Source organism: Corylus avellana, chromosome 4 (genome assembly GCF_965113065.1).
Source record: "Corylus avellana chromosome 4, dhCorAvel1.hap1.2, whole genome shotgun sequence".
NCBI classification, from domain to species: domain Eukaryota; kingdom Viridiplantae; phylum Streptophyta; class Magnoliopsida; order Fagales; family Betulaceae; genus Corylus; species Corylus avellana.
This window is the reverse complement of record NC_142493.1, coordinates 10,792,063-10,807,688: the sequence shown is the minus strand read 5'-3', so window position 1 is coordinate 10,807,688 and position 15,626 is coordinate 10,792,063. Positions and strand designations below refer to the sequence as shown.

General features: G+C 35.6%; 1 protein-coding gene across 1 annotated transcript; it reads left to right on the top strand.

Annotated features, from left to right (window-relative positions):
• Positions 1 to 10,984: 10,984 nt before the first annotated feature.
• LOC132178875 (peroxidase N1) lies at positions 10,985 to 12,771 on the top strand. The gene is made up of 3 exons (XM_059591449.2): positions 10,985 to 11,460; positions 11,553 to 11,715; positions 12,160 to 12,771. Exons 1-3 carry the CDS (start codon positions 11,056 to 11,058, stop codon positions 12,561 to 12,563), a joined length of 972 nt encoding a protein of 323 aa, XP_059447432.2. The 5' UTR covers positions 10,985 to 11,055; the 3' UTR covers positions 12,564 to 12,771.
• The last annotated feature ends 2,855 nt before the right edge of the window (positions 12,772 to 15,626 follow it).

The window sequence follows — 15,626 nt, the reverse complement described above, 5'->3', positions numbered from 1 at the left end:
GGAGCTATATATAATTCTAATATATACGATTGTACTTCAATTTTTTTCCAAAATATGAACATATTATCCCATAAAATCCTAAAATATCGTAGAGTAAATCGATATTTTCCGTTATTTGATTTCTATGCTTACATCTTTAAATTATTTATAAAACTTTGTTCTTTGATGAACAATTTATATGACACCATTAGAGAAAACATGTGAGAGAAAAAAGTCCGACGTGGTCTAGGAAATGGCTTTCCTGTCCGAGCTGTAACAAGCAATGCTTGGAATGGGAGCACGATTTAATTAATTGAGTAATAATATAAGGAGAACTAGAGTCCGTCTATAGTCCTCTTAAGTGTGATGTGGTTTTTAAAATTGTCATTGAATTTAAGATAATTATTATTGAATTTTGTCTCCAAGATATAGTTCAATCGGCTAGAACCACGTCTAATGAAGCGGAGGTCACTAATTCGAATTCCCCTTCTACCTCTTGTGCGGACATAAAAAAAAAGAAAAAAAAAAATTATTAAATTTTGATTATTAGTAATTTTAAATGCTACATCACATTTAGGGATACTCGAATTTTCATCCTCTTTATATCATTACATACTAGCTCGTGTAACAGTTTGACAATGCAATCAAATCGCTCCAATTTGATCAATAAAAGGTGCTGGCTAATGACAATATACTCATGATTGATAGTGACATGGGAGTTTCGTCGACAATAAGATATGATTGTTTGACTACGTTGATATCCCAGACGTAGGAGAAGCTAATTACGTCATTGAGATCAAGTTTTACCAAAAAAAAAAAAAAAAAAAAAAAAATGTTCATCCCAACACTACATATATATATATATATATATATATATATATATAAAGATTTTAGTAAAGTATGATATAGATAATTTTAAAGAAATAAGCTTCTTCTGTTTTTTTTTTTGGAAATTCTATATTTAAAACATTTAGGCTCCGTTTACTTCGACGTAAAATGATTTCGATAAAATATTTTTCGCATTTTACGGTGTTTTCTACAACGTAAAATGGTGGTCAAACTGAAATCATTTTCGGTTTGACCAAAAAACCTTTACATTTTTAGGGAAAATGGTTTACACTTTTTAAATTCGTAAACCATTTTCAGATATTAATGTAATAGATTTTCAGATATTAAATATTAAAAAATTAGTTTAAAAACCATTCTTTTAGCTTTCTAAGATGTAAAATGAATCAAATTTTCATGTTCAAGTTTGGTTAATAAATTATTCTCAATAGATAATATGATTAATCTTTTTCATCTTTTTCGTAAGATAAATGATTGTGAGTAGGATTTAATTAGTTGTGTACTAAAACCAACAAGTGAGCAGAACTCATAACAAAGACAAACAAATATCAACGGATTTGATAGCAAGTATAACATATTAAAAATAAAAATAAATAATATATATATTAGAAGTGATGAAAGAAAATAAGAGGAAAATGAAATATAAAAAGTGTTAAATTTACCATTTTTCCTAAAGAATTAAACTGATAAAAAGAGATAAATTTAATTATTTAATCATTACTTTAACATTCCCTTTTATTTTAATAGGTGAGACCCAACACGTAGAATATTTAATTAAAATAAGAGATAAATAACGAAGTCAAGGTATAATCTCTTGACCTTTGGCTCTAATTGTCAAATTATTATTTTTTTAAAGGCTTAAATTGATTGGAATAGGTAATTAAATTTAATCACTTAATCATTACTTTAACAAAAAGAAAGTGAGTTGTGCTTTAGTTTGAATTTTTTTAAGATTTTAAACGTACATGGTACATAACTTTTTCTCCTTTTTTAACCCTCATATCATGTCAAATGACCTCCTTTCATTTTATTTTTCTTGAGGCTTTTTTATCTTTCTTTCTCTTTTTTTACAAATTTAATATAAAAGATATATATTTTTGGGGGCTCTTTATAAATTAGGGGCCTTCGGTGATCGACTAATTGACCTAACCATTGAGCGAGTCCTGGATTTAAGGTTTTAACACCCTAGTTAACCCAATCCCTCTCGTTTCCACGTGTTTCCAGCAGCCAGAGAGAGAGAAAAGGAGATGGAGGGGAGAAAAGAGGGAGCTTTAGAAAGCTTGAGCTAAGGAGGTAGCACAAAGCTTCAAGGTGAGAAGGATTGCATCATCGCACCCCTTTTCTTGTTTTTCTTTAAGGTTTTGATGTATTTGAACCTGTATGGAGTGTTGTTTCAAGTTGATGATAGGAGGGTGTAGTTCAATCGATCGGAAATCAAATATTAAGAATCAGAGATCACTAGTTCAAATTTTCTCCTCATTTTTTTCCCCAATAGACTCACTCAAAGAATCCGTTAGGAAAGTCGGATGGAATCCCTTCTCCTTTTTCCTCCCCTATTTAGGTGAAAAGCATGTTTAGGAAAGTTGTGTGCGTGACATTGCCATAGCGTTTTACAATTAGGAAACAAACAAAGGTGAGGATAATGATGTAGAAGATAGAACGAAATGGGAAGAAATTGGACTTTCTTACGAGTGTATTCAAATAAAGTTGACTATTAGAGTGGACCACATGTTTTGTAGTTCTTCTGTTCATAATGGACCACATAATTGACCGCATGATAAGGTGGACTCTTACTTTCGTTTTCTCGCTCTTTCTAGCGTTCCATTCAGACTTGGCCAAATTTTTGTAAACTCTGGCCTTTTATTTGAGCCACCCCGGCCCCATGGGATGGGGTAGCAAGCACCAGCCTCATGGGTTTTGGGTGTTAAGAATATAAATTTTTTATGATAAATATTAATTTGTATTTCCTAAATCAAAGGATTGAGATAATATTTGTTAATTCTGATTTAGGAAATATAATTGTATTTGAAATATTTTATATCATATGTAAATTAGCTCTATAAATAAAATTGTGTACTCAAATTATAGATAAGGAAATATGTAGTATATAGGGCTTTAATGTAAAGATGTATGTCGAACCACCTTAATTTCTATATTTACTCAATTTCCTTTTATTATTATTATTTCACTTTAATATTTATTATATTATGTATTTCTATATGGGGATGGCCATGGGTAGCTGCCTTACCGCTGGCCACCCCTCCATTTTTTTTTTTTAAGATTTGATTTTTTAATTAAATTAATAAACATTAATATTTTAAGGTGATGTGTCAAAAATGCGGATGTGCCATTTACACATTTTTTATTGTCAATGGGGAAGAGTGATGTGAGGATGTATTGCACATTTTCGATAAATTTAGGATGTTAAAACCAATAAAAAAACACTTGACGAGTTATCAGTTTTCACTTGCGACTCAAGGATTAATCTCACGAATACCAAAAAAAAAAAGTTGTCAGGACACAACTAGATTATATGGTTGATAGGCTCTTACTTTGAGAAACAGTGTTGAATGAACAAGAATTCTTCTTTGGGAAACAATTTTGACGCTCAAAATCAAATTTCAGTCGCATGAGAATCGATCGTCTAAAGTCTGGGATCGATCCTTAGGATTTTTAGGATCTTGGGATCGATCACGGGGTCCCAAGGATTATCCTCCCCTTCCAAGGATTGATCCTTAGGATCGATTATCATATTCGAGGATCAACCCTCAGATTCCACGATTAATCGTTAGATTCCAGGATCTCGGTGGCATGATAACACACAGGCCAACCATGAGCTGGAAAGCTACAAGAAAAAGTTAGGCGAGGCAGAGGAAAGAAGTGGGGCGATGCAAGAAAAGTTAGGGAAAACACAGAATGAGTTGGCAAGAACAAAGCAAAAAGTGGCAACGTTAGTGGAAAATCAACATCGGAAAGAGAAACATCAAGAAGAAACAAAGCGCCAGCTAGTGAGCCGAACTAATGTCAATGCTAAAGTTGTTCCCTTCTTTTCCTTTTCCCCTCCATTTACAAAAATAGATAATATCTATTAGAATTAGCATGATTATAATATGAAATTATCTTCTTGCTAGGCCTAGGGGCATGCATGGAAGGTGGTTCTCATGAGAAGAAATTGAGTTCTGAAAGGCATGCCAAGTTACATTAGGGAGTAATTTTAGGTTAATTTAGTGGTAGCATCTAAAGAAATTTGTGGGTTTAACTCATTTCATAAAATTGATTATATAGGAGAGGATTGGTCATTCTTTAAAAACATGCCTAAAGTCTTGTCCACAAACAATATTGTGAGATTATTGCTTAACACTCTCCCTCACGTGCAGGCCAGTATTTTTCTTAGTCCTTGTCACGGGGTAAATAGTATGGGCCTCATTCGTTCTATGGTGAGCTCTGATACCATGAAGAAATTCGTGAACCTAACTCGTCTTATAAAACCGGCTCTCTCCTATTAAGGCTTTCCCTCTTAGCAATTTAAATGAGGTATTTTACTCTTTTAGGTAAAATAGAGGAAATAGGGATAGAATTTGGTTGCGATTGGATTCAAATTTGGGGTCAGATCCGATTTAAGCTTTAGATCCGTCAAATAGAGCCACCAATGGCGAGATCGAAGGGGCCCAGAAAACGGCAAAAAAGACGATGAAAACAACGCTTTGGGTTCCGACACCAAGAAGCGGGCCGTGAAGACGAGATCAGTGGCTCCGGTGGGACGATACGTGTTAAAGAAATTCATGGGCTTAACTCATTTCATAAAACAGATTTTATAGGAGAGGGTTGCTGATTCCTAGTAAACATGCCAAAAGTCTTAACCACATATAATATGAGATTATTTCTCAACAGTATCTAGTGTATGTATAGATTTTGGGAATAAGTAAGTGTAGGCTCAGTAGAACTGAGTGAAGGCTCATTAGTAATTAATATAAGACTTTAATATCATTTGGTATCATTCTCTGATTTTGCGTCCTTGAAATTATGGGTGAAAATGCGGTTACGGTTAGCAATTATTAGCAAAAACCGCTAACTGTAACCACCTATGCAGTTAGTAAAATTCACTAACTGCCTCCGCTAACTGCCTAGGCGGTGAGCGGTTAATAATTCTAATAACTACTAACTGTTTTTTTAAAGAAAAAATAAAATAAAAAAATAAAAACCAAAACAATATTGTTTCTATAGTAATACGATAATAGAATACTACATATGATATTGTTTTTAGATTTTTGTACATTTTTATATATATATTTAAATTTTAAACACAAAAACGACATCGTTTTATGTATTATATTAATTAAGGGATCTTCTCAAAAAAAAAATAATAATAATTAAGGGATCTGGCTTCTATGCTGTAGTTAAAACTACAGAATACATGCTATTAAAAAATTAAAAGGTGAGGATTTAATTAAAGTAATTAAATGGTTCAGATCTATCATAATAAATACCAATAAATAGATAAAGTGGTGGATGAAAGAGAAAATTGGTATTTATTATGACAAATCTGTACCCTTCATTTACTTAAATCTTCACCCTTCAATTTTTTAACAGCATGTATGCTATAGTTTTAACTACAACATACAAGCCGGATCCTGGATTGAGATCCCCTCCAATTACTCAAAATTGGAGAATCTCATGTTACGAAATCGTGGCCCTTCATTTTAAATCCAATGATCTATGCTGCTTTTGTATAATCGAGACATTAAATTTTGATTTTAAGTTTGCTTTTGTTTTACTGAGGTTTAAATGATTTTATAGACCATTTTGATTTAAAATGAAGGGCTACGATTTCATAACATGATTCTCCAATTTTGAGTAAATTGAAGGGATCTCAATCTGTATTATATATGTATAGGTAGTTAGCGGTTAGCGGACGGCTAATAACTGTATTTTCACCTCTACTTGAAATCCTAAGTCTTGAGTGAACGTGCCCTTAAGATGCTTTAGAAAAATTCTTGGCCCAAAAGTTTACAATAGTGGAGAACCCTGCAATTCTCCAAGTCGTCTACGGCAGAAAGAATTTGTGCAGTGCATGTGATGCATCTTTCCTTTTGGGGTTGGGGGCAATGGTCATGGAACTTAAGAAATGTATATAAACAGAGTAATGCTACAAGTTCCTCTTGTGTCACTCTTAAAATCACCATTGAGATTGTGATTGATCATTATTGAATTTTGATCAAATTGTGATTTTAAAAGCTGCCTCATTTTTTGAGGGACACAAGAGGGACTTCTAGAATTACTCATATAAACATGATTTTTCTTAGTTTTTCTTTTTCCTTTTTTAGTTTTTAAGTTTTTTAATGTTTTATTCTAAGTTTAATTTTTTAATTTTTAATTTTTGTTTAATCTTTTTTTTTTTTTTTTTAGTTTGTAATTTTTAATTATTTTTTACGGTCCACATGGCACCCAAAAACATAGGTATCACTTGTAATATAGGGCCACATCATATGATATGCTGGGTTGGCTTAAATATGGATGGGTGTCACGTTTTTAAGTGCAGTGACGTAGAGCTCTATTAAAAAATTAGACGGAAGCAGTGGTGAAGCTAAAATTTTAGTTTAGAGGGTTCAAAAAAAATTATTAAAAAAAATTAAATTAAATTAAAAATATGAAATAATATAACTAACAAAATAAATAGACAAATTAAACAAAATTTAATTATTGTTTAAAACATATAAATTTAATTTACAATTTATTTTTTCACACTTGGCGTTAATTTATTCAATTGTCTTCAACGAGTCTTCATATTTTGAAATCATTGTATAATTTTTTTTATTACTGATAGTCTTGAATATATCATTCTCAATATACTTAAGCAAATAATATTCATCCATTAATCTCCCATTTGATCAGTAACATAAACGATTTTTTATAACATTCATTGTTGGAAAATGAAAATGCTCTTTCAATAGTAGTTGTCGCAACATTAATTACTAGCATAATCAATGACAAATTTGCTAAATCTACCTTGACTTGACATGAGCTCGTTTATAATATTCATTGCTGAAAGTGTTCTTTCATGCTCTTAGGATTTTGGTGTCAATCACTATGATAGTAATCATGGGTTGTTTATTTATTTATTTTTTAATTTTTTTTTCTTAAGTAAGGATCTACTTGCAAGTTTGCTAAATCTACCTAGATAATAGCTCATTTAAAATTTGATTGGAGCTCAATAGAATTATTTTTATTTTCCATTATCTCAGCTAACTACAATTATATATTTTATATAATTAAAATATGTAACAAAAATTATATATATTTATAAACAATTAATTTAAAAGAACAATATAAATATAAAAGGTTAATCAGTATAAAAGTTTGATTACATACCTGAATCTTTTTAAGAAAAACTATGAATAAATTGATTTGAATTATTGAAGGCTTGTTGAAGTAGGAAAAAATTGCAAAATCGCAAATTGTTGAATTGTTGAACAACTTATAATTCTGATTGGTAGCACTCACGGTAGATCGAATCTAAAATAGATCCAATAATGTAATTGAGTTTATTAGAGATAGACTTTCCTAAGAATTCTAGCTAGTCGTTTTATTTAGCAGTGGAGAATAACACTAAAGTTTTGTTTGTTTCAACGTAAAATGATTAAAACTTCAAAAATATTTTTAAGCTCCGTTTACTTCGACGTAAAATGGTTTCTTTCGTAAAATATTTTCAAGAAATTCATTTTTCCTGAAAATATTTTCCGTCGAAAACATTTTAAGGCGTTTACCTTGCACACGGAAAATAATTTTTTTTAATATCTTTTTTTTTATATATATTTTTTCCAATAAGGTCTCCACTAGGACTTGCACGAGACTTGACCGAAACCCACCTGGGACCTACCCGAGACTTGACCGGGACACGCTCGAGACCCGCCCGAGACCTGACCAAGACCCTTTCGGGACTTGACTGGGACGTGCCCGGAACCAGACCGGGACTTAACTGGGACCCGCCCGGGATTCTCTCGGAACCTAACCGGGACCCTCCCGGGACTTGACCGAGACCCGCTCGGGACCTGACCGGGACTCGTCGGAAACCTGCCCGAGACTTGACCGGGATCTGCTCGGGACCTGACCAAGACCCGCCCGAGACTTGCCCGGGACCCCAGCGGGACCTAATCGGGACTTGCCCGGGACCCGCCCGAGACCTAACTGGGACTTGCCCGGGACCCGCCCGGGACCTGACCGGGACTTGCCTGGGACCCGTCCAGGACTTGACCGGGACTTGCTCGGTCCCGATTAGGTCCCAGGCAGGTACGGTCAAGTCCCGGGCCGTTCCCGGTCAGGTCCCGGGTGGGTCCCAGTCAAGTCTCGGGCAGGTCCCGGTCAGGTCCCAGGCGGGTCCTAGTCAAGTCCCGAGAGGGTCTGGATCAAGTCCAGGGCGGGTCCCTGTTAGGTCCCGGGCGGGTCCCGGGCAAGTCCCTCTGGGGTCCCGGTCAGGTCCCGATCAAGTCCTGGTCAGGTCCCGGGTGGGTCCCGGTCAAGTCTCGGGCGGGTCCCGGGAGGGTCCCGGTCAGGTCCCAGGCGAGTCCCGGGCGGGTCCCGATTAGGTCCCGTGCAGGTCCCGGTCATGTCCCGGGCAAGTCTCGGTCAAGTCCTGGTCGGGTCCCGGGAGGGTCCTAGGTGGATCCCAGGCAAGTCCCAGGTGGGTCCCGGTTAGGTCCCGGTCGGGTCCCGGGAAAGTCTCGGTTACGTCCCGGGCGGTTCCCGGGCAAATCCCGGTCAAGTCCCGATCAGGTCCCAGTCAAGTCCCGGTTAGGTCTCGGGCGGGTCCCGGGTAGGTCTCTCCGGGGTCCACGACAAGTCCCGGGCAGGTCCCGGTCATGTCCCGGTCAGGTCCCAGGCAAGTCCCGGTTAGGTCCCGGGTAGGTCTCTCCGGGTTCCAAGGCAAGTCCCGGGCGGGTCCCGGTCAAGTCCCGGGCAGGTCTCAGGCGATTCCCGGTCAAGTCCCGATCAGGTCCCGGTCAAGTCCCAGGTGGGACCTGGACAAGTCCCGACGAGGTTCTATGCGGGTCTTGGCAAGATCTATCAATTTAAGAATGAGATGCTCATAGTCGAAAAATTGTTTACGGTTTTCAAAACCGTAAACCATTTTCCTAAAATTAAAGAAGAATTTTCGGTCAAAAAGAAAATATTTTTCGTTGACCACTATTTTACGTCAAGGTAAACACCGTAAAATACAGAAATCATTTTATGTCGAAGCAAACGGAGCCTTAATAGAAAAATGTATCTAAATTGACACACAATAATAGTATGGGAAATCCTAAAATCACTTTTAAAAGTTTAAAATTATAAATATAAAAAAGGTGATAGTTCATTAATGGGCATATAAACTATATATGACTTGTACGTTACGCGATGGATCCCACCTTGATCGATCCGAAAAATATAACCGATTAAATCCTTTGTTATACTGATTAATTAGGGTTCGCTATAGATCGAAGCACACATGGAAGAGAAAATCAACAATGTGGAAAGATTCTTAATTGGCAATATATAAGATAAGAGATTAATTAGCTTAATTCATTGCCCCCACGTGACTAATTAATCATTTTCTTAATCCTCCTTTATTTGTCTTTTTCTCTAATTGACAATCTCTGTATCCTCCACATGCAACGACTAGTTCATACGCGGAATCTATAGTACCCATGCAACCCCACAATCATTACAAGACAAAGTCAGCTCACCAACTCCTGCTTCTCCCTACTGTAGTAGAATTATTGGAATCCAATGTCATTATTTGTCGCAGCACTACTGATGAATTTAGGCAAGTAATGTACCTAAGTGGCTGCTACTCGGATAAGTGGTGAGATAGTCTAATAAAATACAATTTATTTAGATAAATAGGTATCAATCTTTCATATTACTTGTTCAAAATTGCTGATAATTCAAATAGGCAAGTAATGTACCTAAGTGGCTGCTACTCGGATAAGTGGTGAGATAGTCTAATAAAATATAATTTATTTAGATAAATAGGTATCAATCTTTCATATTACTTGTTCAAAATTGCTAATAATTCAAATGTACCTACTCTCACCTGCCTCCAAGTCTGGAAAATTTTTCAAAAAGCTGCATACAGCTGATATCTTATATATTTCCTAAATATTAGCTTTTTTTTTGTCTATTATTTTAGCACAAAATATTTTGAGATAATTTCATTTAAGACTCCTGAACTACCATATGTTTTGAAAAAGACTCCCAAATTTTAAAAACTCTCAATTTCACTTTTGAACTTTTAATTTGATGCAATATTGTAGCCCCCTCCGTCAGTTGCCTAACGTTAAAAGTGACAAAATAACTTTTATACCCCTGACATTTTTATAAAATTTTCAATTCACTCTTAATTTCAAATTAAAAATTTGAAAAAGCAAAAACAAAAATTGAAGTGTAATTTGGTCTTTTTGGGGTTTCTGTTAGGGTTTAACATAAAAAATTAAAAAAATTAAAAATTAAAAGACGGGTGGGGATAGATTGCATCAAATTAAAAGTTCGAAATGTGAAATTTAGAGTTTTTTTTTAAAAAAAAATTTTGAGGAAGTCTTCTAAAAAAAACATGATAATTCAAGTTGCCTTTGTGAAGATTCTCCAATTATTTCTCTCTTTTCTCCTCTTTCTACCTTTCATTGGAGACTGTTAAAATTTTGTAAAACATGTTAAAATCTTGTAAAACATGTGAGAATACGTAGGAAACTTAAATTTTGTAAAAAAAAGAACATGTTAATGGTTTAAAAAAGATAAGAAAAACTATTAATGTAAATTGTATTTAAAGGGTGAAGTAAAACAGCACACAGCGTGCCACGCACGCCTGTGCAAAATTATTTCTTTTAATTATAAAAAATAAAAATAAAAAATTTGCACAAGTGTGCTGTGTATCACGGCTCGTATTTAAATAGTGAAACAAAACGTACGTAATTTCATTCTCTAAATTTAAAAAATAAAAAATAAAAAAAAGGCAACGGATAGTTATCTGATTCCTCTTATCCATTTCCACACTGTGGAACTTTCCATCTCATATTCGAAGCCCACCAGCCGGCTTTGCTGACTTTCTTCTCCAACTTTTGACCTCACAATATCCTATAAGTAGACTCTACATGCATGTGAGCTCCTTCCCACAACATCACAAGCCAAAGGCCATATCGAAGCAATTACAGCTTTTTCCATTTTCTTTCATCACTTCCTCATCGAAGCAAAGGAATAATGGAAAGTGGTGGACTTTCTACCCAAACATTCCTCTTGGCGTTTCTCTTGCTCGGCTTGCATGCCTCTTTGGCGCACGCCCAAGCCACACGAGTCGGCTTCTACGCCACCACGTGCCCTCGAGCCGAATCCATTGTCCGCTCGACGGTTCTATCCCATTTCCGGTCCGACCGCACCGTCGCTCCGGGGCTGTTGAGGATGCACTTTCACGACTGCTTCGTGCAGGGCTGCGACGCTTCCGTGCTTATAAACGGGCCCACAGCCGAGAAAACTGCAGGGCCTAACCTGTCGTTGAGAGGATTTGAAGTCATTGACGACGCCAAGACGCAGCTAGAAGCTGCATGTCCTGGGGTTGTTTCTTGTGCTGATATTCTTGCTCTTGCTGCCCGCGATTCTGTCGTTTTGGTAATTTTCGTGTTTATGTTTGTTTTACGTTAATTGTATGTTTGTAAATGTAATGCTCCGTTGACTGATTATTTGTTGCGTTTTTGTTCCAGACGAGTGGACCGACATGGCAGGTGCCAACTGGACGCAGAGACGGTCGTGTATCGTTGGCCTCTGATGCTGCAAATTTGCCTAGCTTCACTGACTCCATTGATGTGCAGAAGCAAAAGTTTGCCGCAAAGGGTCTCAACACTCAGGATCTGGTCATCCTTGTTGGTAAGCAACTAACGCATGCATATATAATTTTACATGGACAAAAATTTCATCAAAATCGGTACCGAAGAAATATCTTCCAACTTTTTTTTTTTTTTTTTTAAATGTCCATACAAGAGAATGGAGATTCGAACTAGTGACATTCGCTTTATGAGACGTGATCAACAGTCGAATGTTTATAAACATTTAAAACATTAGTCTAAATTAGTAAATTGCTATTAATAACCTTAAGAATTTAATGTGCGTTTTAAATGTTTATAGACATTTGACACTATTTTAAATGTATTGATGGATATTTTTTTTAGATTAGTTTGAATGAAATTTCTATCACTTTTATATTTTTCAAATTTTTTTTTTTAAAAAAAATTCTTCCTAAACGCTTTAATTTTGATTTCCTTAAATATTTAAATTTGAACTAAATTGTCTTCATTTTTTGTGATGATAAAGGTGGGCACACCATTGGGACATCAGCTTGCCAGTTCTTCAGGTACAGACTATACAACTTTACCACAACCGGAAATGGTGCCGATCCCACCATTGATCCCGCTTTCCTCCCTCAACTACGAGCACTCTGCCCACAAAACGGCGACGGCTCAAAGCGCGTCGGACTGGACGCCAGCAGCCAAAACAGATTCGACACATCTTTCTTCACAAACTTGAGGGGCGGGCGGGGAGTGCTGGAGTCTGATCAGAAGCTATGGACTGACGCCTCCACCAAAACTTTTGTCCAGCGTTTCTCGGGGTTGAGCTTCGGCATAGAGTTTGGAAAGTCCATGGTGAAGATGAGCAACATTGGTGTCAAAAGCGGCGCTGACAGTGAAATTCGCAAACTATGTTCGGCGATTAATTAACTGATCGACAACCGCAGTGAAAATGAAATTTAATTACCCATCACTTTTGTTTTAGATTTCCATGTCCGTTGAGGAAAGGATATGGGAAAAGAAAAAAAAAAAAAAATTAATGTACTGAATTTTTGTTTTATTGGCGTAAGCCAATGAATAAAAACGGTTAAAACTGTTTTTCTTGTGTCGAAAATCAATCAAATTGTTACGGCATATATATAAGATTCTGAATTACCCTTTTTTATAGTGGCTTATTTGCAACTGTTTTTCCTAGATTTCTATATCATCGTCTTGCTTTTACGTGCCATTCATCGATCACATGTTCACCTTGATCGAGATATGGTTTATCATTAGAGTTAGTGATGTATTATAAGGGTGTGTTTGGTATAGCGATTTTATAGACTAAAAGTATTTTTTAAATCAAATCGTAAAAAATTAATTGTTTTGCATTACGTTTTTTTTTTAATTCACAATTTGAAAATGCAAAAAATCTGTTTTTTCAAATCGCGGGTTATGAGGTGCGTTTTTTTTAAAAAAAATAAAAAGCACAATTTTAAAAGTTAAATCACAATTTTGTCAAACATTTAATTGTGTTTTTATAAATTTTATTTTTAAATCACACTTTTTAAAATCGAAATCTCAAACGGGCCTAAGTCGTGACCTAAAATTGGCAGTTAAATGGTCGTGTAGCATAATAATGGTTTGGAAATTAATTCCATGTTACACACGTGCATTATTTCAGGATTAATGGGCCAATCTTGGGCTTGATATATAGGTTACGACGTGGGCTCACAAACCCATAACCCAACAGAAACTTTTTAATCTTTTTCTATCAAATTCTTCTTCTTCACGTCCTGCACTTTCTTTTTCTCAAATTACTTTAATCCTTTGTTTCTCTCTCGGCCCACATTTTGCCCCACCGTTTCTTCCCCTGTTTTTTTCTAGTAGCTGTCTCTAACTGTACAAGCAACCCATTGATTGTATCTTAATGGGGTGATGCTTCTTAGAGAAAATGTGGACGAAGATGAAGGCTGAATAATATTTTGGTCTAGACATTTGGCTTGTTGGAGAAGGCCGAGTTTTTCACACAAAAAAATGTAACTAATCCAGCCGAGTTTTTCGAAGAATACATTTAAGATGAGCAGCGAAGTCACAAATTTTATAGTGATAGAACCAAAGCTTTTCATCTATTTTTTCTTCGCAAATTTGACAATAACATTCTTCAGAGTTATCTTCAGCGACGTAAGTAAAATATAGGAGATGTGTGTCATATCTATGCCTACTTACTAGTGGAAGCGTAGCACATTTAATATACAAGAGGAACCCACAAGTAATGCATTCAAATGTGGGAATGGGACTAGGACCTTGATCATAAACATTACACTTTGGTTGACCAAATTCACCAAGGAAGAGGCAGTGCTGGTGACCTTTATGTTTAAAGACTTCTGGAATTAATATACATTGAGCATCAAATATTGCATGGTAACATGAATCCTTAACACATTTGTAGTTGAAGCTACTTCGAGTTCGATCGCAATCCCAACACTTGAACAATTGCACTTTAGAATCTACATTAAGTAGGGTGAGTGGATGAGCATGATGTAATGTTTTCATAACCTTTTGGGGTAGTTTAGTATATCTTATATGGAGAGACTAGTTGCACTGCGCAAAGCCATAAAATGGTGGCAACACTATAAATTGCATACACCCCTCACAACTCTTGACATCCAAGAGCCCTTCATTTTTAATAATCAATTTATGTTGTCGATGACTCGAATGTTCGATCTCCTTAGGGACAGCTTTTTCATCCTCTTTTAGAGCGTTTCCCTTGACCAAATGAGTAACGTAGTCAACAGAATTACTGGTCTCACCCACAATCCTAAACCAATATGCACACCGTAAGTGGGCAATGTAATCATACTTCTGATCATCACAACAGTAATCCTTCTTGTATCGTTATCATTCATTAATCTTTTATAAGTTGGTGTTATTATTAATAAGTACATAAAATATCATTGAAAAACGCAAAAGCCTAAGTAGACAAAAATGTTAAGAAAATCAAGAAACTAAGAAATTAAGATGTAGAGCAGAATAGCAGATGCACAGTGAAAAGAATTTTGAAAAGAAAAAATAAATAAAAAATAAAACTTCAGTTCTACCATCAAAACTAAGCACACTGCTGTATCTTGAGGACTGCCGCACTCCCCTTTCCAACAAATAAGAAGATCCACTACTCTGTTACTGTTAGGCATAATTGAGGTTAATCCAACACAGCTGAAAATAGCATTCCATAAGTCATGGGCAATCTCACAATAAAGTGCAAGATGATCCTGAAACTCCCTACCCCTCTTACACTTAAAAATGTCTCTCATTGGAGGAGAAAACGCAAGATAGGTAGTGTCAATGGATGAAATTGTCGGGTTTTTGATATGAAATCTTTTACATATCAAATGACATTATCTTAAGATAAATTAAATGTTTTATTTTCTCTTTTTATTATTGTAGGGTTTTTTGTAATTTCGCATAGGAGCTGACACTGGGTAATCGCTTCACCATTTTATTGGGACTTATATTGAGTCATGAAATCATGTAAACGCTGTGTTACATTACATGGGATGGACCAAACTTTATTAAAGACAGAGTAAGAGGGAGACAAGAAAACAGAGGATGAGATTGCCCATCAAAGGCAAAGCAGAAGAATCAGTGAAGGAAGGGATTTGTTTGGAAAGCCTTGGAGAATCTTCTTGAGTTGGTGTTGACTTTAAGAAGAAAGGTGGCCTACTATTTTGCTGCTTCCTTGCTCATTCATCTACTATTGAACATATATCGTACGTTCAACTAGTTAAAGGTTAGCTTTCTTATTTGTAATTGGTTTTAAGACACTTTTTATGTGGCAGACTGATGGTTCTGCAGGTTCTTACAGGAACAAAGTACCCATCTGCATGTTGAAGAAAATGAGTAAAATGTCTTTATTAGCATGAGTTTTAGTCATAATGAATGTATATTGAATTAAATAATATACAATAAGGTTCTCCCACTATGTCCCTGTCACATAAACATATGTAACTAATC